The sequence below is a fragment of the Lingula anatina genome, chromosome 3 (assembly GCF_051362555.1).
Source record: "Lingula anatina isolate TDL-2025a chromosome 3, LinAna3.0, whole genome shotgun sequence".
Lineage (NCBI taxonomy): Eukaryota > Metazoa > Brachiopoda > Lingulata > Lingulida > Lingulidae > Lingula > Lingula anatina.
The window spans coordinates 282351-308749 of NC_141769.1; the positions used below are offsets into that span (position 1 = coordinate 282351).

The following is a 26399-nucleotide window of genomic DNA, read 5'->3' on the forward strand; positions in this document are numbered from 1 at the left end:
AGAATATTTTATGAGTAATTTTACTGATACGTATGTCCATTATATAAAGATGGTAATGCACTAACTGTATTGTATTGTATCGTAATTAGTATATCATATTGTACAAGGTCATGACAATCTATGTACCAGTACAGAAATAAATTGGAATTGAAATTGAATTGAAATCTAATAGATTCTGCCTCTGATGAAAACGTCGTAGTCTACGTTGCCGTCTGGCGGTACGGACAGCAAAGAAGGCACCCGCCAAATTGTATTCAAAGACAAACGACAGACAATTGGTAACTATATGCTACCTTTCTATATTCATTACGCATGCGTACGATCAAACTCTAGAGTTCGCGACTGGTCTGACCAGTCGTTAAATATCCATGGTAACAACGACACAATAACGAGCGATAGCTTCGTGAAACGGCAGTCATAACATCCGATCGCTGACTAACATCTGCTTCGTGAAACGGCCCCTGGTTGGCTTAACAAGAGTGTGCAAGTTGAGGGGATGAGAGGTACATTTAGGATTAAAAAACATTGAGAGCTTCCATGCATGCATTAACTAGGCTTGCTTACTCGGAAGAATTACCATTTGCGACCGCACGCAAAAATTTTGATCGATCGCTTTTTGCTAGCAAAACCTACCCCATGTATTCTCGAAGACTTGGCAACAACAATAAAGGGTACTGGAGGAGACCTGAATTGTGCCGGAAGTGTGATGTCATGTGACGTCTAGTGGTGTAAGATGCGAGGCTGAGTGGTTATTTTTAGCTGGAGGTGAATGGAGGTAAAGACATGAACTCGGAGAAAAAAGCAGTTTTCCAACAACATGGTAAGATAACATTTTTTCTTCACGCATTTAAGCAGATAATACTTGTAGAAATAGTAGATGTATGATGCAGTGTATGAAAACGTGACACGGAACTTGAATGTGCAAAATTGTGCTTAATTTGCAGTCAATTTGTTTTGAAATATATGCTGCATCGACCGCCAGCGCGACAAAGAGCGTCAAGGGAAAATAATTACTGTACCGCTCGTAGCGTGAACCACCCGTTCTGCTCATGCGCACAAAGCACAGGCACATCTGAGAGACTTCCGGCGTGTACAGTCCGTCTCTATCGAGACATCAATACATTCTTAGCCTTAAATTAACATACGCTGTTGAGAACATACTGCAAATTCAAACATAATCTTTAGAAGTATTCATATCTTATAGATGTTCACCTCAAGTGCGATTTCCTTCAAGTGGCCATATCAACACACTTGCCTAGTAAAATCAATACAAAAACAGTAGGCCAACAGCCCGTCCATGGTAGGTTCATCCATACGTCGAAATGTAATTTGACGCTGATTTTCTATCAAAATTATCAATTTACACATGAATTTTACTTAGAAATATCCCCATCATAGTAAATGCAAAAATGAGGTAGAAATGAACTAGCCGAATATAACAAACAGTACTGGTGAATAACAAGGGATCATTCACGGAACGGCTCATACACGCGTCTGCTGCGTGTACAATCGGTCAGGACGGATGGTTCACGCAGAACGGACCGTACACGTGACAACGGGAGGCTATTCTCATGCCAGTTGGACATATTAACATCTAAAAATTGTCACAATATCTTTAAAAGATACATCTTTACACAGGAGTCGTGGATCGGTACGGTTCAGTTGTCAGTTGCGAACTACTTCACAAGCTCCTTCAAAGATTCTTCAAACATCGTTATAATTGTACCCTAGGTTCTAGATTCCGGTATTGCCAGCTCGATCTTGATTTCATATATAACCCATAGTAGCAATACCAGGCTCTAGCGAACAGCGGCAGCTCGGGGGCGTTCTTATTCAAAATTCTGCCTGGGGCGCTTCCATATTTGGAAGTCACACGTCACAGCTGTGTCCGCCTGGATCCATATTTGGAAGTCATAAGTTTCGTACGTCACAGGTTTGGCCGCCTGGAGCTGCCTTTCCCGCCTTGCGCTGAAGTCTCGTGCAGGCGAGACAAGAAGCAATTAAAGTGGAGTTAGAAGTTTGAATTGAAAATATCTTGCAGTCGAAGGTCAGTGCCACAATACAAGCAACATTCTGCTGTAAAAACTTATTTTCGTGTAGCCATTGCGCAGCCCTTATAGTGGCATCGGGCATACAGTGTAGCTGTCAAATTTGGCACACGGCAAGCACATGTATTGTGCACGTGTATATCTCAGGACTAAATGTTCTTTGATAAGCAAAAAATACAAAAACATTGGATATATCTTTTCTTTCCGAAGAATATTATTTATTTTTTCACTTTACATCTTAAATACAGTAAATAAAATTAAATAAAGCAGAATTAAATTTGTTTTACGATTTATTTTGGTCTGATGACATTCAACTGCAGATTAACTGCGGAGCAGTTCTATTTGATTGACGGAAACCTAACATGGCCGCTGGTCTTCAATGCTAGTAAAAGCGACTCCACCACAAGGTATATTTAGCAAGCTAGCTTTTACGTTGCTCTGACACTCAGGGTATATAATTGCATCACATTTCAAAAACCCCCAAAAATACTTAGATATGGACACAACAGATTGCATACATGCAAAAAGCCCACATGATAACGACTAATAGCCTCCCGGGAATTCTTTTCCCTTGACGCTCTTTGCGGTTGATGCAGCATATATTTCAAAATAAATTTGAGTGCAAATTAAGCACGGTTTTTCACCTTAAAGTTCCGTGACACGTTTTCATATCATGCTCATTGTTTCTACAAGTATTCTTTGCACAAATGCATAAAGATAAAGTGTTGTCTTAACGTGTTGTTAAAATAACTGCTTTTTTCTCTACCCACGTCTTAATTCCTATTCACCCCCAGCTGAAAATTTAATGACCATTCAGGTTCACGTCTTACACCACTACACGTCACCTCCGGCACAATCCGTCTCCTCCGGAACCCTTTATTGGCTCTTTTAATTTCCTATTGTGTTTGATTGTATTATGACCGGTGTAACAGTAACCCCCCCCGGAACTTACAGGTAGGTTACTGGCTCATAATTATAGTAGGTTGGAGTTGCATTCTCAGTACTTAGTGACGAGCGGACATGCGTTGCTATGACGTGCACCCCTGCCACACCGACTTGCCAAGCTGGTAGAACTGCTTAGGCCCCTTGCTAAGGGATGCAAGTCATGGACAATGTCTACTTTTGAATACAACGCAAACGGAAGATCATCTACGGAGGTAGGTGGTGATCTCTAGAAAAGCAACGGACAGAAAAAACGGCAAACCACTACCAGTACAGTGACAAGTCAATCATAAAAATGCACAGCTTGGTGAAGGATGTTACCTTGTTGTGCCGTGAATTTCGAACGGCCCCTAAATTTCGAAAGATCTTAAAATCCGTCTGGAGTCTTTCATGACCAACTACCAGTGGTCAATTGTTTGCGATCTTGATTTTCACGAATTACGTACAGTTTTAAAATTGGCCATCGGGCTATTTTCGGTTCATAAAAATCTAACAGTCGGCAATGTTACCTTATCATACCTTTACCTGAGTACTACGTGTTCGGCCAAAGGTGCAAGATAACGATTGGTACAGTTGGCTTAGGACGCGAGACAACATCGTCATCGCCATAACGGGAGTTTCATTTACATAACAGGAGAATCAATTAAGGACTGCACTGTCGCGCTATCGTTTTTTTATCAGGATACTCGGTGTGAAATAACGATCGGTAGTTTTGCTGAGGCGCCCAATAGCATCGTCAACAGTAGGGATTTCAATAAGAGAACAAGAGAAACAACTTAGAGCCGCAATAAAGATAGTCATAATTGCTTTATTGTGTTGTTCGGATCGTTCACGATCTCCCGCCGACGATCTTCTGCTAACGAAGTTCCTTGAACAAATATGGAAATTGCCTTGTCGTCTCGCTCGGAACGCTATCCATCTCCCGCTGACGAAATGAAAATTGTCCTGTATGCTTGCTTATATTGCTGACGATCTCCTGCTGACGAATCCGGCAACAAAGTCCCTTGAACGGCTATGAAACTTGCCTTATCGTCGCGCTCAGATCGCTTACAATCACCCATTGACAAGATTCAAGTCTCTTGAAGAATATGAAAAGTGCCTCCCCTTCTTGTTCGAATCGCTAACAAATATGAAAATTGCTTTTTCAGTTTCGTCTAGACTACTTACCATTCGCATGTTTGTTTAGAGACGGTTTAAATGCCAAAAAGCGTGGTTGCAAAACGCAACCGTTTATATCGTGCCCTGCACCCAGGGGCCGTAAACCTCCACCCCCCCCCCCCCCCACCCCCACCCCCAACCTCGTATATTTGTTCGTAGACAACGACCGGCGGAAAATGACCGTAATACACAATTTCACTTCCGCGGTGAAGGCTACCTCTGCATTGTACATAACGATATGCGGTCGTAGTGGCTTCCGTGCACGGCGCAGAGAGACCGTTATGCCCAGTCCGGCGTCTGCAGTGAAGGTTACGTATGCATGCGTCGTAGACACCTACATGCGTACGTCGAGGAGACGCTGCACACGCACGTAAAGCTCCGCCCGTCTTCAACGGTGAAGGCAACCAACCTGGTCGCGGTAGACATTAACCGCCGATGAAGACTACATGTGCGCCATAGACACCGATCGGCTGACGTCTGGGTTTCAGAGGAGGGAAGGAAGAGACGGTAACACTGAGCCCGGTGTGGCAAGAGTGCACGTCCTAGTGTCCGCCCGGACACTAAGTCCTAGGAATGCAATTCCTAGTGCATGCATTGAATGGAAGTCATAGGGCATTCATTACTAAGTAAGATTCAAAGTCCGCAGGACGATAGTTTCCAAGTACTGCAGGTCCTTGAAAATGCAATATATAATGTTCTGTAATATTTCTTTACTATTTGGGCGCTTTGATGCTTAAAAAAAAAAGTTGTAAGTGTAATGATCACGGAACTTCGAACACATGTAAGGCATTAAAAACACCAATACACATTTTGCTACAACAAGTAAAACGGGCGGGGGAAAGGGGGGCTGTCAAAGGTAGGTCTCAGGCCGATTCATGAATACTTATCTTACGAGCTTGCACGCTAACCACTACACAGACGAGCTGAATTTCCAAACAGTCCATTTTTGTCATGTATATGGCACATCAGAAGGATTTTCATATAAGCCTATCATTTAACCGTCTTACTGAATAAGGATAGTACTTTCAAATGGCCGGACTTCCATTACTGTCATAGGTGTAACAGGAATAAAAGTCCGCCGGTAATACAAATCCTACTTACTATAATTATGAGCCAGGAACCCAAGACCCAGTAGGACTACTATTTCCAAGTAATGGTAGTCCTACGGAAAACCATTAACAGGACAGGAGAGACGGACTTGGGAGACTTGGGTTACTGTTACACAGGCTTTCAGGGTAAAGGTAAAGTGATCGGGGTAAACGCTAATCGCCGGCCATCTCTCGTCCGCCCACTCCCGTTCTGAGCCCTTGGATCGTTTTCGGACAACGACAATTAGTTTCTGGCTGTCAGTAAAGCTTTTGAAAAACGACACTACGATGCTGTTTTGCGTCCCTGGCCAACAGAACACATTGTCACCTAACACCTTGGGCCGTACACATGCATTGATCGGGTGAAATACCCTTTCCCTTTGGGAATGGTATTTAAAACCACCACTAGAGGGAAGCCTAGGCTGCGGGCTCGGGATTGGTCAGCCAGCTCACGTGGCGCATTCAAAATAATTGGCAGTTAGAGCCTGGCAGCCGTTAAAGCTGTACAGCAGCGTGTAAGGGCGCTCGAGCCCATTTTGCTTCAATTAAAAGCGGCTTAAGCATAAGCGTAGAAGATTTTTTTGTTCTTTTCTCCCTGACAATGGCTGAAGAATTCCAGTCTTGGGTGGAGGCTAACGAGCTCTCGGAAGACACGGTAGAAATCTTAAAGGATGCAGGATTCTTCTCACTCAGGAGTTGCAAGAAACTCACAGAGCCACTCATTCAAAGACATTTCAGTAAATCTCTACCGCTGGCTCAGATCCTCCTTCTCCAAGATGCGGTGCTTACCCTACAACAAGAACATAGTGCTCAGCCACAGAACAACCAGAGTCCAGCTACGTCTAACAGTGTGTCTGCTGCAACCTCTACTCCCGAAACTGGAGACAAGAAAACCCAAGACGAGGCCCCAGCCATCTTGCCAGGGACATCCGGGACCCCTAATATGGCGGCCCCCAGCGCGCAAACTGAAACAGGAAACACCGGGGACCTCGATTACACCAGGTTATGCCAACTACTAGACATTGGGAACGGGAATGGGAATCAACCAAACATAGTTCATCAGAGAGAGCACGACGGTAAGGGGATTTTTGATCCTTTTTCAACTCCTAATAGACAAAGAAAACTTAACAAGCATTGCGACATACGTAGCTATGTAATGTTTGCAGACAAATTTGAAGCGAAAAGTGACACACCAGTCCGTATTGGCGATTTACAACTTACCCTCTCCGACAGAAAACTTCCCCTGAAGCGCATTTCCCCACTGCAATACACAGAAGCGTCGATGAAAATATTAAGGGAAATGGTGGCCGACGACGGCGCGGACATTAAAACAGTCATGGACTACACCAGCTACGTGACAAAAGTGGCATGCATGGGTCAATCTTTTAATTGGCAATCAGTCTTACGCTTCGACGCAGAGTATAGGAAATCTCAGAGCGAGATGGGATTTCCATGGGGAACCGACAGCGCCTTTCTCATGCAGGTGTTGTAAAAACCGAATTCAACCCAACCAACAACCAGAGGGAAACAAACAAAATTGGACACAGCGACGGGTAGACCCATTTGTATGAAATTTAACGGTCGCCAGGGCTGCTCTTTCCCGAACTGCCGTTATGTTCACGTGTGTGTAGCCTGTTCCAGTACTACTCATGGGGAATACACGCACAAGCAGCAAGGGACCAGTCCCACAGCAAGAAATCCTTCGCATTGACAAACGCACGCCGCAAAAGAATCTCCGCTGCACAAAAACACTCAAAAATGGGAAAAGGAACTACAAGGAGATACAGACCATGATTTTATAATTAATGGTATTCGGGAGGGCTTCCGAATAGTCGACGATTTAGATCTGGATCGCATCACGAGAACTGAAGTAGAAAACAGTAGATCCGCTACTTGCGAAGCTTTCAAGCATAAAGTTGAGACTCAAATAAAAACAGAAATAGAGGAGGGTCACTATATTGAACTAGAACTCCAGCCTACGATAATTAGTGCAATTTCCGCAGTGCCAAAACCTGACGGCGGCATCCTTCTTATTCACTAATTCACTAATTCACTCACATTCCTTCACTAATACAGGTAATCTCAATAAAGCAATGCACAACCTAAAACAAAAAGCATCGAAGGCCATGTTTGCACTAAAAAGCACTTTATCCTCCCAAAACATATCTTCCCCACTATTACAAATGAAGCTATTTGATAGAACCGTAAAACCAATTTTGCTATATGGTAGCGAGGTATGGGGACAAGAAATTCTTAAACAAAAATCACTGGGCCTAAATAAAATCAATAACATGCCATTCGAGCAAATTCAATTAAAAATGTGCAAATGGGTTTTAGGAGTGAGAAAAACTGCCAGTAATAATGCCTGCAGAGCAGAATTGGGTAGATACCCAATCCTTACAGATATAATTAAATCTATGCAAAAATATTACATCAGACTTAAAAATCTCCCGAATACAAGAATACTGAAACAAACATTTAACGAAGAAAAAATTTTGAAAATAGATAATTGGACTAAAACAGTGGCGTCATTTAGACAAAATTGGGGAATTCAAAATTGGGATGAAACACCACACATAGAAAAACAAATTAATCTAAAAATTGAAGGACTCTTTTGGGAAGACTTGAGCAAGGAGGACAACAATAAACTGCGTACTTATCGAAAAGTAAAAAACTCATACGATCTCGAAAATTACTTAAAAATAAAAGCCACAAGCTCAGACAAAAAATACATTGCTAAAATGAGAATTAGTGACCATGAGCTGGCGATAGAGAAAGGCAGGCACATGAAAATCCCCCTGGAAGAGAGAATGTGCACAAGCTGTAAAACGGAAATAGAGGACGAAAAACATTTCTTCCTCATTTGTAGTAAATACCAAAGAGAGCGACAAAATATGCTCAGTTCCCTCCCAAATACAGTGAGACAAAATTATGAATTAGCAGGCAGTGATCAGAAACTATCCATCCATCTTAACCCTCGAGACCATAAGTCACTGAAAGCAATATCACATTATATACAGTTAAGAGCACAGTGAAGTAGCACTCTCTTTTATGTAAGCATAATATGGTAGTTTCTGTAGTAGTCTAGACAGCAAACAATGTTAAATTGTAACATTCAAAGCTGAATAAATTATTATTATTATTATTATTCATGATTACAGCAGACCTGAAGGGGCAGCAGTAAACGATTACGCAACAAAACAAACATTTCGATACGAGACTATACGGTCGGCACTGGATAAGATTAAACCAGGATATTTTCTCAGCAAAGTTGACCTCCACTCAGCATATAGAACTGTCGCGTTACACCCTTCCCAGTTAACCCTTACTGGGCTTAAATGGAACTTTGCTGGTTCAACTGAGCCAAGGACTTTAGTGGACACGAGACTCCCATTCGGGGCCCGCAAAAGCCCCGAAAATTTTCACCGGTTAACACAAGCGGTAAAGCGGATGATGGAGAAACGAGGCTTCCACGTCGTAGTTTATTTAGATGACTTTTTGGTTATAGGAGAGACATTTGAACGATGCAAGCAGGCTTATAGCACATTAATCAATCTTTTAAGACTCCTGGGTTTTGGCATCAACTGGAAAAAAGTCTGTGACCCAACGACTCGCCTAACGTTTCTAGGCATCGTCATAGATACTGCTGAAGGTGTACTCTCTTTAGAGGAACAAAAAGTTCGCGACTTACTCCGCTTGATCCAAACATTTCAAAGCCGCGTGCGCGCCAGCAGACGTCAGCTTGAATCCCTGGCCGGGAAGTTAGTCTGGGCATCGAACGTCACCCCATGGGGTAGAACACACGAAATATATTTAACTCCATAGCTTCACTGATAAGAGCCAGTCATAAGTGCAAGCTAAACCCATTACGTAAAGACCTCCTTTGGTGGAGCAAGTGGCTCATCACGGGAAACAATACAAAACTCATATGGGACGCGCGACCGATTCAACAGGTGTATACCGACTCCAGCATCACAGCAGGTGGAGCGTTCTACTGCGGAGATTGGTTTTACACTAACTGGATACAGGACGCTCCTCACTAGTTAGGGGGTGAACACATCAATGTCAAGGAATTAGCATCCATCGTCCTGGCTACGTACAGGTGGTCCCCGCTGTGGAAGGCACAACGCGTCATTGTTTACACTGATAGTGAAGTGGCAATGAACATTTTAAACAAAGGGGCTTCGCCAAACACCGCCTGCAACAACCTTCTTAAGGAATTATCTCCCCTAGCGCTGAAATATGACTTTTCAATTTATGCGATCCATATAGCCGGGGAAGAAAATAAAATGACCGATTCCGTGTCACGAATGCATGAGCCAGAATATTGCTCTCTTTTTCTCGAATTAGTCCATCACTGGTATTTAAGCTTACACAGGCAGCCGCCAGTGTATTTTCTGCAAGACCATATGACTAATTCCTCTTTTTCTTTTCTTTATCCCAGGCTCCGATAGACTGAGACAACAACTAGATAATGAAGTGAACTTCTGGAGAGCTCAACTTTTCTCGGCCTCTACTAAATCAACTTATAGATCACATCTAAGAGCTTATATCAAGTTTTGTGAGGAAATTAACTGTAAACCGATTCCTATATCCCCCACCAACATCTGCAGATACGCCGCTTACCGGGCACGATCGTGCGCTTTCTCATCTCTTCGGCAGTACCTAAACATCGTCCGGATCATCCACACGGATTTCTGACTTCCTAACCCTCTGTGTTCGTGGGAGCTGAAGACGACCCTGGGTGGTATTAAGAGACACAAAGGGGATCCGGGCTCCCAGAAAGCACCCATCCTACCACCACAGCTTTCAAACCTACGATCATTCCTCAACCTGAACGATTTAGAACAAGCACAGACGTAGGCAGCTTGTCTGATCGCTTTCTTTGGAATGCTCAGAGTTACCAATATTACGGCCCGGTCTCAGACAGATAGCGGCCTATCTATATGTCGCCGCGGCTTGACATTTACAAAACGTGGATGCACCCTAAGAGTAACCAAATTGAAAAACAATCAGTACGGCCAGAGAACCCATATCGTTACACTCCCCTTTCGTCACGGCAGCCCTTTATGCCCCACAACAGCGCTGACAAATTTTCTGAGGATGTCCATGGACGTCCCGGAATCTGCGCCGCTCCTTGCCACTTCTTACAACGGAGAGACCACTCTCCTCACATCGGCAGGCTTTCGTCAAAAACGTGCACGGTCACTTCGAGGGATCGGACTTTCCACCGCGACGTACAATACTCACAGTCTCCGCAGGGGAGGAGCTACGTGGTTTTTTCTATCGGTACTCCTTTAGCGATGGTGAAGGCCATGGGAGACTGGTCTAGTGACGCGGTATTCCAATACATCAAACCCTCGGCGGATATGAAATACGATGTAATGGTGGGAGCGCTGCAGAAAGTTTGAACTTGTAGTTAAATTATGAAAAACTTAAAGTAGTGGACTGGAAATTAACAACCTGTGACTGCCCCCAAAGACGAGGCCCACTGTTATATGTCTGGATGGCAGTTTTTAAGTTCAATTACGTCTATTTTCATTTTCACTCACCTACTCATACTCTGGGTTGGGAATTTTGAACAGCTGCAATTAGTAATATTGCTACCTGTATCTAAGGGTTACAACTCATTAACATACGGGTTGATGTACTTTGTTGAAGTAGTTAACGTTTACTGTAGTTATGTAATTTTATGTAAACTTTTATGTAGTTTAATAAACTTTTAAGCCCGATAGTGGTTCTGGTTTTATATACCCTTTCCCTTTGGGAATGGTATTTAAAACCACCACTAGAGGGACGCCTAGGCTGCGGGCTCGGGATTGGTCAGCCAGCTCACGTGGCGCATTCAAAATAATTGGCAGTTAGAGCCTGGCAGCCGTTAAAGCTGGACAGCAGCGTGTAAGGGCGCTCGAGCCCATTTTGCTTCAATTAAAAGCGGCTTAAGCATTAGCGTAGAAGATTTTCCCACCCTCCCGTCCCTCATATGGGCGGAAGGCGCCTCTTACATTGGCATTACACATTTTGCGTACATGATGTTCACTTAGTTTTTTTTTTTTAACATTTACGCTTAGTAAATGGGAATTTTGAACAGCTGCAATTAGTAATATTGCTACCTGTATCTAAGGGTTGCAACTCATTAACATACGGGCTGATGTACTTTGTTGAAGTAGTTAACGTTTACTGTAGTTATGTAATTTTATGTAAACTTTTATGTAGTTTAATAAACTTTTAAGCCCGATAGTGGTTCTGGTTTTAAACTACATGTATCCTTTGGGTCGCATTTATGGACACTCACCTTTTATATAGTGTGGTAACTGACACAGAGAGCGTCGGGAAAAGATAACGTAAGGCCTAGCGACACCTTCCGTCAAAAATAACAGAATTTCATAAAATAATATGCATTTTTATTTCTTGCTCAAAATAAGGTCAGTATTTCAGTGACTGAGCATCTGTATTATAAGTATTTGTGTGCACTACAGTGTGCACAGTGTGCGTGCGCCTTCGGATGTGTGAGGTTGTAAGTGAAAGATGTGTGTATGAATGTGCATATACACTACATTATATTAAGACACACAATCTATTACATCTCTAGTTCTCATACTGGTGCACAGTATCACCTTGTTTTGTTACGTATTTTTCAGTTTGTAATGTACTCTGTAATGTACTGTAGAATTTTGTATATTGTATTGTACGTTCTACAATATTAAAATAATATTCCAGTGACTGTGCACTCATAAAAGTGTATGTATTAAGTTATAAAACTGTACGGATGTAGTGTATCTTTTTGTATTTGTAATGTAATGTGTTTTCTGATTCTGTGATGTATTTTCATGTTCTTGTATGTTTGTCTTCTTTGTAATGTGCTGTATTATGTTTGTATATGTTTAATAATAAAATTAAAAAAAAAAAAAAGAATTTCATAAAATTGGAACATCTGAAATTTCTGAGCATTTCCCATTTCATGAATTTCGACAAAAGCCATTTTCTTTTATTTTAATTAATTTATTTTGTACGAAATTCATGGCACATTACCGTTACTGCATAAACAGAAAGATGTCCATGCGACGTGGATGCTCATTGCAAAGAAAATCCTCAAAGCTAGCGAGAACAGCGTTATTTGCGTGCGGTTGGTAAATTCGAGCAAGGAAGTTCAAGCTTTCATTTGGCTACCAATACCCAGCGTAACCCAAAATGAATTTGTATGGTGCATTGACAGATTTAGTTAAACTAGGTCCAACTGAACTATCTGTAGACTTCCATAGGCGCGAATATAGTTTAAAATGCAATTTATATTTGGTATCGATACTTTAAATCAACATATTCCCTTATGGTATATACCAGTATTCAGTAAACCAATAACATATAGCGCCTGGATCATTGCTTTGATTATATCAGTATTATTCTGTGCTTTAAAACAAACCACCCTATATTTCAGTGCATATGCCCTTAAGTTAACAAGTTGACATTTTAGGATAGCACTGGTGACTAGAATACTCTTTTCAAGCTTCCTTACCTTTTCAATATTTTCCTGGTTTATTTCTATTACTCTTTCCATTGCCTTTGCCTGTTCCTTCATTTCCCTCTCATGTTCCTCTTGTGCTTCTTGAAGTTTGCGTTGGTTTTCCTTTTCTTTCAATTCCAAGATGTCTCGCTGTCTCTTTGCTTCAACCTCTTCCATTTTTAATCTACGGATTTCCTGTAAGACAATGGGATTGGCAAATAACTGGTAAATAAAGGTTTGCTTTGCATAATTAATACTTTGCTTAACACTTGGACATAATAACGTTATTATGTCCAAGCTTTACATAAGTTACAGTGTAAAACAGAATTTCATAATTTCATTAAATATAATCAACTTGGAGCTGTTCAGTGATCACGTCTCTACTCATCGCTAAAAGCCTTTTCAAAAGCACCAAAAAAACTTAGGTAAGCTACCATAAAACCAATGCTACCCAGTGCCCATGGCGTTCCAGGAGTAACATACCTTGCACATTTCGAAGAATCCAGTCATATCGGATGATTCCCACCTCTCTTGCAGCATGGTCAACTTCATGGGCCCTATAGCCTGCTGCAGGTAAGACTCCTTTAGTCGGTCTAAGTCTGATTTCAGTTTTTCCCCTGTGTAGCCATCGGGTATTGGGCTCAGGCGTTGTTTCAATCCATCCAGGAGTTCCTTGAATACCTTCTCACAGTAACGACGAGACCTGTCACGATTCTCCTGCAGGTAACGTTGCAGTTCCCCACCGGTAATATCATCATATTCTTGATTTTCGTTTGTTTGCCTCTGAACTATGGGGAAAAACAGTGGACTTTTTTTCAAAGGTATTTACATAAATTGGAAATTTTGAAAGTAGACCAATAGTTGACAACAATAATTGCCAAAGCATTACTAACATACATATAGTTTATAGCAGCTTTCAAAGTTTTTTTAAAAATATACTTGAAAAAGAAATTATATTTCAACCTACCGCGTTTTATTGGTATAGTACTCCCCTTAGGAAAACGGGCCAACCCTAATACAGTGCGTTATGTGATGAAGAAAATCATGCCACAAACCAATGCTCTTAATCCATCTTCTAAAATGATTTTTTACCAAAAAATCACTGACAGTACAACCAATGAATAAGATAGTTATCGTAACGAATCAAAGCTAAGTTTTAGTATTTTGTCTCTGGATTGGAGGACGCACTTGACGCGTCTGGGCGTGAAGCCAAAAAGCTGTTACGTTTACAGAGTGATCCACATACATTGCAAAGATATCATGAAACAATTTTTGTTTCAAGTTATCCATTTCAGACGATATCTCACACATTCATCAGGTTGTGATCTAGGCATAGAGCTGGCCATTGCGGTGTCTGGATCTGGTTTGCATTTAACCATCCTGATTTTGATCACACTTCCTCATTTGAGTAAGTGGTAATTAAGGATAACAGTTGTCTATTTGTACGTTGAACCCTTTTGTCGGTAGACAGGACGAGGTGTAGCTTTGTTTTCAAAACAATGGCTTGTCCTAGTGGGCTATGAGCTATACGAAAAAAGGGCTTTTAGCTCCTCGCTTTCACCCTCTACTATTGAATCGCCAATTACTTTCCTAGCACTATTTTATTGCCCTTTGAAATCTCAAACCCCCCCCCCCCCTTAAAATACGTACAAAATCACAGTGTGCTTTTCAACACTTTTGTAACAGACTACCGCACCCATTGGTCAGAGGGTACTATTTTAATATGATTAAAGGAAGTGATTGCAATCGTCAATTAAAAATTTTAGAGATGGTAGAGAGCTTACCTTTTTCAACACTGGTCGTTTTCAAAAAGAGAGAGAGAAAGGGAGAGAGACTGAATGATACTGGGTACTGGTAGATTGTTCTCTCCTACATTTTGGCATGTTTACAAAAATGTTGATAAGTTGAGATGGGCCTTTTATCAACTTTTATTATAGATAAATAGAAATTTATTTATTCTTTATCCTATAGCATTTATTCTTTTAATAATACCAGCAAATCAAAATATTTTTTGGGGAGATACTGCTAACATGTTGACAAAATATAGCATTTTTAGCTCTTGAAAAGCTATAATTTTAAATATTCTTTTAAAAAATCCTATACATCAAATTATTTTAGGTAATCCATATGATGGGTTAAGGAAAGAGCTTTAATAACCAATACAAATTTATCAAAATGGCACTGTCACGATTCATTCTACTAAGGCATGTTTCCCGCATACTTAAACCCCTCCCCTTCGTTGAATGCACACATCTTTTGGCAGGTTGTATCCATATGATTTTGGTATGTGTTGATAGAAAATGGTTGAAAATATATTTTGTGAAATAAAATCTGTGTTAAACCTTGTAAAAATAGAATTATAACAATTTTAAAAAGGGCCTAACAACGTATTTTTTCATACTACTGACATGCTAAAATGTTTCTTCAACTAAATCAATACGTCATTAATTTAATTTTCTTTAGTTTTCTTATGTTGTAAGAACTAAATGTAAAATAACAATTCTAACTCTACGACCTATTTTCAACAGGGCGGGTACACGGAATTGCCCTGGAGCAACTCCGGGGCAAATCTCATCGTCATCTCATGTCATCAGACCGGCTATTACTGGCAAATCTTGAATATCCTTGAATACTTAAATAGGGGTTCCGTGTGTTTGAAGTATTGTGAATAAGCAATTTATATAAGATATTCTATGCTAACATATTCGTTTTCCTCACCTATCCTTGCTTTCAAAACAAAGAAAAGTTCGTCGTTGGAATCTTGTCTGTCTCCATCAGCTCCGAAGAACTCAATTTGCCTCTTTAACTCGTTGCAAACATTGTCCATAACAGCATCGTGGGTTCTCATTAAGCTTGCTCTGAAAAGACGAAACATTTCATATCAATATTGTATTCTTCTAGTTATTACCTCCGCCAAGGAGGTTATGTTTTCTTTCCTGTTTGTCTGTTCGTTTGTTTGTTTGTTTGCCATCAACATAACTCAAAAAGTTATGGTCCAATTTTGATGAACTTTTCAGGAACTGTCGGAAGTGACATGATTAGTTTTTGGTGGTGATCCGGGTCAATAATCAATTAATAATCAATAATAATCAAAAATCGCTGCCTTGGCGGAGGTCTGCGCTCTCGGAGTGCTTGACTAGTTGGGTACATACAATATGTCACATCTTTTTTTAGAATTGCATAGGCTGTTTTCGTGTCACCACATACATTTACTGAATTCTTCATAACAATTTTTAAAATTATTATATATTAAGACTGTACTTGAATGTTCTTTTTAACAGCATCTACTTTTACATTCTGATTTAATCGGGTTTATATAGCTTCTTAAATCTTACTTTTTAGGATCATCATCTCTTTCTTCTATAGGAAGCATCTCCGATTCTCCGAGGCAGGCTTTGTTGATCGCTTCCTAAATACAGCAATATGGTTATATAGTTATAATATGTTCAGCTTTTAGAGGTATTTCATTACACCATTTTTCAATTGTAAAAAATTGACTCAGAAAGTCCAGATATCATCGGTGAGTAATAGTGATAATAAGAAGTAATTTTTATAATATTTTAGAATCAGTTTTTGGCACTCCTATATTTCAACGTCTCAAAAAAAAAAAAAAAAAAAAAAAATACGCCATAATATTTTGATGACCATTAAGTAGCAAAGTCAAGATTATAGAAATATGATGTTTCATTCACTATAACCGTTGATTTCATGACTGTTTTTGGTACATCCTGAAAATAATCTTATTTAATTCCAAGAGATAGGTATGACATTTGAGAAGCTATGGTTTCGTCAATGAATTTAAAGGGGTGAGTAGGGTTTTATTGGCCCTTAACGTATTCTCATACTTTAGAGTGAAGTAAACGCCATAATTTATTTTTAAAAATTGAATTACCCCTCTGCGATTTGTTTGTCGGAAGAATTTGACAATTTGTTAAGGCAAAAGTAAAAAAAAACTTGTAGGTCCACTTGTTCGTACATAGTTTAGGTATAAAGCCTCGGTCACAACCGGACGCAGGGATTTTAGGATCGTACGTTCCCTACAAATTTTTGGTGCAGTGGAGGCCGTGGATTTGGTAGAGGTAGAGGAGGTAGAGCCGCAGGGTCCAAGGGAGATATTCTTTCAAGCAAGGACGCTAATTGCAAAGTGCGATGGCCGTGGAAATTGTTCTCAGTTCTTGAGTTTGTTTTGATACCTGTAATAATAATCTTTATTGATATAAGGCAACCACGAAGGTTGAAGTTACACACACACACACACACACACATCACGGAGAATATAATGGATTCACTTTGGAAGAGTGCTCTACCCATGGTGACGGACCATGGGGAGCTGATATAGAAAGACAAGAAAACGAACAAAGTTAATCTGTTATCTTCATGTTAATTGATATAAGGCCCTGCAGCCGTTTCGGCCCGGAGGCCTCATCAGGGGCGCAAACAGATCAAAATACAACAGAAGACTATTATAACAATTAACATGGAGATGACAGGTTAACTTTGTTCGGTCTCTCTCTCTCTTTCTCTCTCTCTCTCTCTCTCTCTCTCTCTCTCTATATATATATATATATATATATATATATATCAAATCAAATTTATTTAAGTCAAAGGGAGCCTGGTCATTTTGGCCTTGTTGCAAGCTAAAGGTTGTCGCTCTCGCCTCACAGGGGAGGATACAGCCCGGTTGCCGTATTAGGCGCTTAGCAAACGTACAAAACCCCTGCTTAAACTCCTTAATGCTGAGTGTCAAGAGGGGAGACGGCGGGTACCATTTATAAAGAACTGGTATGTCACCGGACGGGGTTGAACCCACGTCCTCCCGCTCCGGAGGCAGACACCTAACCGCAAGGCCATCCGGGCCCCGTATCTCGAAAGCATCGCGTATTGCGAATCGCTATGTCAAATAGAAGCTACAATGTATTATATGGGACGAGTATGGGCGAGTTATGGAATCGAGACGCTTGCGCACGTGCACAACACAGCGAAGCTTTCGAGATACGGGGCCCCGGTCTGCGTACGTGGCACGCAAAGAGAATGAACGGCGTACGTCAGTTTTGCCTCCTGTTCTCTCTCTTTTTCTTCTCCCCCCCCCCTACTTTTCTGCTCTCTAAGCTTCTTTCTCTTGCCTTTTTGAGGCATATTAGAAGCTGGATTGAACAAAATTTGAAACTTTTGGAAATTGTCGCACACGTTGCTCAATCGACGTGCATTGGCGAGACACGATCGTGCGCCATGAGCACGCCTTTCATACTCCTTGCGTTGGGGTGACGCACGTGCGACGAATTCCCAGCGTGCTCTCGACTTTGTTCGTTAGTCCGCGCAAAATATGGAAGCAAACAGGACCACTCATATTCTGTAATGATATTTTACCGCTTGGGGCAATCCTTCGTTTTCATGAGATTGCTAATTACATATATGCTGATGACACTCAGCTTTACACATCCCGCAATATAAGAGACCCTGAAACAGTTTCTAAAATAATAATAATAAATTTATTTTAAGTCTAAAATCCATTTAAAATGTTCAGTAGACTTTACATAAAATATCATAAATAATACTACATAAAATATCATAAATAAAACCTAGGTAAAACAGCCATTATTCCATACAATTAAATGCAATTAATACAAGATTTATAAAACCAATTAAGAGTTAATCAAAATATTTCCTAAAAAGGTATGTTTTGAGTTCTTTTTTAAAATGTTTGGTAGACTGAATTGCTCGGATTTCCAGCGGTAATAGATTCCATTCCTTTGGACCTGCAGCTTTAAAAGATATGTCACCGTAGGTTTTTAATCGCATTTTTACTGGGTTGAGTAGCAATTGGTCTACAGACCGCAGATTTCGCATTGGAACATAGTGACTAACTAATTCATTGATGTAGATTGGTGCCAATCCATAAAAAGCATCGTGAGTAAAAACTAAAAATTTGAATAAAATTCTGGCTTGTAGAGGTAGCCAGTGTAAACTTTTTAAAACTGGGGAGATGTGTATGCTTGTGGGTGTCCGAGTTAATAATCTGGCCGAAATATTTTGAATGCGCTGCAGTCTGGCAATTTGTTTCTTTGGACAACCGTATAAAATGGAGTTGCAGTAATCTAATCGAGATGTAACTAAACAATTTATGACTGTGGCTGCAGCAGAGTCAGACAACTGATTGCGAATTGCACTTATGTTCCTAATGTTAAAAACTGCTGACCTGCATACACTGGCAATATCTTTGTTCATACAAAGCGATCCATCTAAGAATACACCAAGATTTTTTGCATAGGTTGTTGGCTTAATAATGCTTGATCCAATTTTGAGCTGAATTTGTTGTGCTATAAATAACCAAGTATATTTCTGACCTAAGGGGGTGGATGATAAGAAACAAACTGAAGATCAATGACGAGAAAAAGTAATATCTCAATCACACAATAAGAACATTACCCGCAGTCTTAGCATTTTGTCTAATCCCACGTCAAAAATCTGGAAGTCTATTTTGATAGTACACTGTCCATGGACAGGACATTTTCTAACGTATCCATGCATGTTCACTATTGGAAGCATTAGTTCCTTACGAAAACATTTAAGTGATTGTACTACAGCAACAGTTATACATACCCTGGTTACATCAAGACTTGACTGCTGTAACTTCCTTTTATATGGATCTTCGGAGGAACAAATTAAACAGCTACAGCGTGTACAGAGTATATCTGCTCGCTTACTGACCCGCACTCCAAAAGACAACCACATCACCCCTGTTGTAATTATGTTGCACTGGCTCCCTGTGCGAGCACGCATTTTATTTAAACTTTTAAATTTTGCACATGCAGTATCTTATAAACTTGTCCCCTCCCATTTAAATGTTCACATTATAAACCATCTCGAAACCTTAAATCATGTGATCAACTTCTTTTTAAGGCTTTTAAGGCAAGATTTGTGTTATTCGGTGACAAAGCTATTAAAAATTGCAGCACCTAGAGAATGGAATAATTTACCCGTCAATCTTAGACAAATTGTAGACCCTGGTCATTTTAAAAAGCCTACTTTTTAAAGCAATATTGTTTTTTTTTATTTTTGTAAGAATACATTTTACGAATGATTGCTCTTAGTTAACAGTTTGAATATTCACCTCTTATCAATTTTATATATCTATTTTAAACCTTTCACATTATTTTTATTTCCATTTTCCTTCTATCCATCTTATTACCACAAGTAATTTTATTTCCTTAAATTTTATAAATTTGTCAAGTCTATTGAACAAACGTTGCATTTTAGACTATAAAATATTATTATTATTATCATTATTATTATTATATTGTCCTAACACGAACATATTTCACGTACCGTCATTTCAGTGTTGTACTTTGACACCATGTCTTCCAGTATCTTCGTGCACCTTAACTCTACACTAGCATCCCAGGCACTCTTTATGGCAGGTATGGTGTCTGGATCATTGACAGCTTTAACATATTGCTGCAACATGGTGGCAAGCTGATCCCCTTAAAATGGTGTAGAAGGGATGACTTTAATGTTGAGATCAATTTCATATGGTTGAGACCAATTTGCAGTCTATAGGTAGATGGTAATAAATGTTCATCTGTCATTCCAAAAGAAAATGCCTAAAAGAGCCCATGAAACAATATACCTGTTATCTTGGAGCCCACAGTCATCCCTCGCTTGCATTCAAGACCAGACAGGATGCCTTCTATAAACTCTTCCATTTTCTTATTGAATTTAGGTTTGATAGCACCAGCATTTGCTGCAATATCTGTCAACAGATCTTCATCGCCTGGGCTAGGGAGAGCAAATGCTTCCACCCTTTCAAAAGCCATCAGTATGAGTCTCCCTGTCTTCTCTTGGTCTGTTTCTTTCTTTTCCTGTGACTCCCTCCTGAAAACCTGATGACAAAAAACATGTTAAAATAAATGTGAAGATACGAACGAGAAAAGAACTAATGATATTTTTAGCACGTGACGTGGCTGCACCAGCCGGCCCTGATATATCACTTACCAACTGCGTTCAGAAGACAAAAATGTTATCTTCTCGGAAGAACTATTTGCCAAATATGTCTTTCTCCAAATTCACATCGTCGCAATTGCTTGAATGGAAAACGCACCGTCTGAATGTTTTTAATGAATCCCTCTTTTAAGGGGCTTGCTTGAACTAAAACCGTCCCGGTGTGGACCGCCACTGATCCCATTGTGCTCTATAATGCCATAGGTAAAAAGCCAAACTACATCTCAATATGAAACAAACTCCTAAAACTAGACAGCAAATTAAAGCTGACCAATATACAGACACCATACAGAAAACAAGGCAGCAAATCTGACAAGAATGCACCAAATAATGTTTTGACCAATCCTGATGCAATATTACATAATGCTTTGAAACAGCATAATCACTATTACCCTCTTACACTAAAAGAAACACTAATTTGCGGGGTCCTTCAGCGGACACCAAACCCCACGCCGAGGGTCTGCTTGGTATCCAATAGGGGCGTAACCAGACATTTTAAAATTGTACGCACAGATTTTCATAATTCCCAGGTACAGCTAAATGTAGACTTACAATGCACAGCAGATGAAGGACAGTTTAAATTATATGTACCAAATATCATAGCTTACTTTTCACCAGTTATAAAATAAAATTATCTCTTAAAGTTAAAATATTCCCACGATATAATTAAGTTACAGTGTATAATTTCTCCAAGAACCAACACTTTTTCCAGTGCTGGGGTACAGGCCGTCCAAAATTGCCATCCGGAATTTCCTCGGAAATTTCAGGGCGTCCTACTTTTCCAAGTGCCGTGACCGGGGGGAGGGGGATGTGTGTGAAATTAAATTTAAAAAAATAAAGAATAAATTTCAAGGGGAATGGTGGTAAAAAGAATCGATAACGATCTCTCGCCGACGCGCTTTTGCAAAAGAAACATCCCAGAATGAACATGAAAGTTGCCTTCTCGTCTCTCGTTCGGGTCGGCAGCGGTCTCCGGCTGACAACATACCGCGAACGAAGTCCCTTGAACGAATATGAAAATTGCTTTCTCGATACCCTCGGTTTGCGATTGATCTCCCGCTGAAGAGATGAGAATGACCCTCCCTTTCGATTTCTGAAAAAAATCACACCAATGGCCCCTTCTTGAAATTAAAATTTTGACTAGCTGAACGATACTTCCAAAACGTCTAATGCACGAAAAAATATGGTGTGTACATCACGAACTTAACCGTTCATGTCGGGGACTGGGGTTGCGTGGGCTGAAATGCGGCACCCGGATTATCGATTGCGACAGCAGGTATACACACGTACACCCAATCTGGCGCTTTCCGTGACGAGGTTGAAAGTTTCCATCCGATAACATCGTGTCAACGGAGCTGTCGTGGCTGCGTGGTAACTCTGCTGTCTTGCCAGCCAGCAGACACTGGGACGCCGGTTCGAGTCACAGCAGCTACAGTGTCAATGTTTTTGCCAGAAATAATTTTTTAAAAATTGCGATTGATTACTATAAGAGGAAACTCGCACGTACGGAGGGTGGGCGGGTCAGTCACGGAGCAGTCGGTAGAGTGCATGGATGCAAATGAGACATCCAAAGCGTCATCAAACTTGGTAACGCAAAGTCACGGGTTAGAGTCCCGGATGAGGCACGTCAGTCCATCACGACAACGACCTGGCCCCTGAATCGGGATGTCACTAGACTAGAACGAATGAGGGCGCTCGTGGGACCTAGCAAATTACCTTTTGCGGTATACTTTAGAAAGTTTACATCTGCGTCGACAATTTTATTTCCTTTCTCTTCAGTTAAAAGTCCTTATATTGGTGTCACAGATATAACTAACTCCGTATGGCTTACATTTCATCAAAATCTGATATCTTTTTGGTGGGATTAGCAGAGAGAAAACTTTTGATTTTTTACAAAAGTCGCGTCACCTCTACTCCTTTTATCAGGCACACGTTTTGTCTTATTATGCCCCTCCTTTCCAGTCTTGGGCCCTTGGTTCTCAAGACTGTTCATATGTTCATACGGTACCCGGGGCAAGTCCGCAGTCGACATTGGAAAGAGTAAAGGCTACTCAATACTAAAGCCGCCGAGGTGTGAACGGCTGTGGACGTCAGCGTGCTCTAAAACGTCAAAGTGAAACCAAACGTTATCTCAATGCAAAACCAAATGAAAATAAAAGCATCCGAAGTCATCTCACTAGGAACGTACAGAGCAGGCCTATCAATGAATACGATCCAACTTGTTTTGATTCTGTAGCTTTTCCGGCCGGCCGTATAACAGCACGTCATACCACCTGTTCAGCGTGTTCGGTAGAAAAACGATATCTCCTCGGCGGAATTATTTGCCAAATATGTTTTACTCAAAATTCCCATGGCTGCAATCGCACCAGTAATTAAACACTTGAATGTTTTGTATTTTTTTTTATTCTCTCCTCTTATGGTCTCGCTAAAAGTAAAACCCGCCTGTTGTTCACCGCCTCTGATCCCCCTGTACTCTTTAATAACATGGGTAAAGCCCAAATCAATCTTAGTGTAGAACAAACTCCGAGCTCCGAGTCGGGTTGTCAAACACGACTTCGTGTAAATCACGAACTTAACCGTTCATGTCGAGGACTGGGGTTGCGTTGGCTGAAATGCGGCACCCGGATTATCGATTGCGACAGCAGGTCTACACATGTACACCCAATCTGGCGCTCTCCGTGACGAGGTTGAAAGTTTCCATCCGATGACTGCGTGTCAACGGAGCTGTTGTGGCTGCGTGGTAACTCTGCTGTCTTCGCATTCAGCAGACACAGGGACGCCGGTTCGAGTCACAGCAGCTACAGTGTCAATGTTTTTGCCAGAATTATTTTTTTTAAAATTGCGATTGATTACTATAAGAGGAAACTCGCACGTACGGAGGGTGGGCGGGTCAGTCACGGAGCAGTCGGTAGAGTGCATGGATGCAAATGAGACATCCGAGGCGTCATCAAACTTGGTAACGCAAAGTCACGGGTTCGAGTCCCGGATGAGGCACGTCAGTCCATCACGACAACGACCTGGCCCCTGAATCGGGATGTCACTAGACGAGAACGAATGAGGGCGCTCGTGGGACCTAGCAAATTACCTTTTGTATAATAATACGGTATACTTTAGAAAGTTTACATCTGCGTCGACAATTTTATTTCCTTTCTCTTCAGTTAAAAGTCCTTATATTGGTGTCACAGATATAACTAACTCCGTAATATCATGGTTGGCCAAGAAAATTGTACGCACAGTGCATCCGTGCGTATGCCTGGTTACGCCTTGTCATTCCTTTAAAAACATTAAAAAATTAAAACCGGACCCCTTCAAATAATCCAAGATACGCCCCTGCATACTATTGGGATTTTGGCAACTTGGGCAAATTCACATGAATAAGGACCATTATCAACAGGGTTTTTAGTACATCTTTTTAACTTTTACACAGTGTTTATTCATTTTATCACCACTACCAAAAATAGGCAGTGATTCTAAATCTTTGTGCAGACGCAATTGAGGAAAAGCCCCAACTCCAAACAAAGCCCTTAAATCCTTGGGAAACTGATGCCCACCTTGTCTAATTTGACATACAGGATGCACCAATACTGAGGCATGTTTATGATGAAAATTACAAATAGTCTCAAAGGTTTTAATATTAAGAATGGCCGCTTTAGGAGTGGCGGTGCAACAGCGACATCTAGCGTCAAGATAGCCGTTATTACCCATGTGTTTCATATATGACATTACAAATTATTAACTTTCACTTTTTTCTGACCTGGATATAAAATCTAAAATTAAGTGGATGGGGGATCGCCTTAAAAGGTCAGTGAACTCACCACTTCCTTCACGTAGTCAGTGGGTGACATTTCGTCTCCGGTAACAGGGTGACTAAACTTCAAATAGACGTCTCGTAAAAGCCAAGTAAAGTTTGGAAACACCCTGCGCAGTGCCCCCATGTCTTCAGTCACCTCCTCATTTTCCTTCGCCCGAATTTTACCAGTGACATCAGTAAGGGCTCTAAAACCAAAATAATCATTTTTCATTTTTTTTTACAAATTTGTACAAGTAGGTCCTACTTAAAAACGCCCGAAATTTTAAAAACTAAATGTACTCCTCAAAAGAGATAAGGCATCACCATTTATGATAATTATTTAACACAAGGTGAAAATAAGTGTACCCGGACGTTGACAGACGTGACAGGTGACATTCGTTCCATATACTATACGACCTGAGTGACAATCGTTCACTGGTCTTTCAGCACCAAACGAGCTGTTCTTGTTAGGGGAGGGAAACGTATCTGTTCCACTAAATTGGGAGGGGGGAGGATATAGAAGTGGCATATACCGGTGAGGAGAAAAAGCCATTATAGGCTATAAACTGAGACGTAGAAGCTGTTGTGCTGTATGGCGTTTTGGTTAGAAAGTGGGTGAATAAAAATAACAATACAAATGTTTTGCCACCAGTGTAACGAAACTGTAACAGAAGGTCCACCCTACACTTAGTTGTAATGGTTAGGGTTAGCCTGACCTAAGTGAGTCCTAGGCTTATCTGTACACATAACTCTCTATCACGGGGGACTCTCTGTCACGTTACACCGGTGTGACAGGAATGGTAGGAAAACCGAACCGTACTCCGTTTGTCATTAGGTTGTACAGGAGACATTCGTCCCAAATACTTACCCCAATACTCCGACCAACCGTAGCCTGTACTTGGAAATCGGCAATCTATTTTTAAACCCCACACTCAGTGATGCAGGGATATAATAATGATTGTCTAACAATTTTGAAAAAAAAAAAAACAATTAATCAAAATCCCCGCATAAGCGATGTTTTTTCAAGTACGGGGGGTATCTCATGCTTGAACTTTCTTGACTTTTGGATATCTGGATACTCTGGTGCTGTGACCTAGTTGAAACCAGTTCATGCTGGTTGGAAATAACATCATGGACGTAGAAGCTCAGGCTGGTCCTTTGAAGACGAGAATAAAGATAACAAACCTTCCTAGCTGTAAATTATTTCAGGGTACTGTTGGGGTAAAGGTACCGAAAATAAGAAAATGGTTATTCAATAATGCATCTACCTTTGTGCTAATTTAAAACAACAAACATCTTTAAAAAAATAAAACATCGTGTTTATACTGGATTTCTCGTTGTTATGTTCAAGTATAAGCATAAGAAACTAAAACCATTTATTGTCAGTTTAGCACTTTTTTATTTTGAGGTGAGATTGCATCAGTTTAGGGTGTAAAACATCCCTGAACAAGACTTCGTCACAAAAATTGGTATAGTTGACCTTCAATCCCGTGCTGTTATTATTATCATTTTTGTGGGTTAATTGACCCCTAATTATAGAATTTCATTATACAAAAGCATTAGTGACATATAAGTGTTCAGCAAGCAGAAACACTTAAAACTGAACAAACATTTTTTATTGAATAAATATTAGAATTTTCACCTACGCCATGAGACGTTTGCGTTTGTGCATCTTTTCTTGCAGCAGCTAGCACCCAGATCATAGGTGCAATGCTGAATTGTGGGTGTGTGGATTTAATGACTATTAAAAAAAGAAAAATCGTGTACAGCTTAATTAAAAACAAAATAAAATAAAATAAAAATCCTGTGGAGAAACAAAAAACTTTTTTCGGCTTTGCTATGAATATCCAGAAAATGTAACTAGCACACGGTGT

General features: G+C 40.5%; 2 protein-coding genes across 2 annotated transcripts in view; one reads left to right on the plus strand and one right to left on the minus strand.

Annotated features, from left to right (window-relative positions):
- Window positions 1-5727: 5727 nt before the first annotated feature.
- On the plus strand, window positions 5728-10492 carry LOC147762754 (uncharacterized). Its single transcript, XM_087010010.1, has 2 exons — window positions 5728-6312; window positions 9681-10492. Exons 1-2 carry the CDS (start codon window positions 5838-5840, stop codon window positions 9935-9937), a joined length of 732 nt encoding a protein of 243 aa, XP_086866136.1. The 5' UTR covers window positions 5728-5837; the 3' UTR covers window positions 9938-10492.
- A 41-nt stretch (window positions 10493-10533) lies between these two features.
- Window positions 10534-26399, minus strand: part of LOC106169121 (guanylate-binding protein 6-like) — an 86021-nt gene continuing 70155 nt past the window's right edge. Inside the window, exons 7-14 of the mRNA XM_087007682.1 lie at window positions 24551-24731; window positions 20365-20617; window positions 20064-20218; window positions 16073-16146; window positions 15456-15595; window positions 13221-13525; window positions 12750-12932; window positions 10534-10632 (exon numbers count right to left, since the gene is read on the minus strand). Of these exons, the coding sequence (XP_086863808.1) occupies window positions 10534-10632; window positions 12750-12932; window positions 13221-13525; window positions 15456-15595; window positions 16073-16146; window positions 20064-20218; window positions 20365-20617; window positions 24551-24731 (1390 nt within the window). The remainder of the gene's footprint in view (window positions 10633-12749; window positions 12933-13220; window positions 13526-15455; window positions 15596-16072; window positions 16147-20063; window positions 20219-20364; window positions 20618-24550; window positions 24732-26399) is intronic.

Coding starts and splice junctions, on each gene's coding strand:
- LOC147762754 (XM_087010010.1), top strand. CDS start 5,838: ATGGCTGAAGAATTCCAGTCTTGGGTGGAGGCTAACGAGCTCTCGGAA. Junction 6,313..9,680: donor TCATCAGAGAGAGCACGACG/GTAAGGGGATTT, acceptor TCTTTATCCCAG/GCTCCGATAGACTGAGACAA.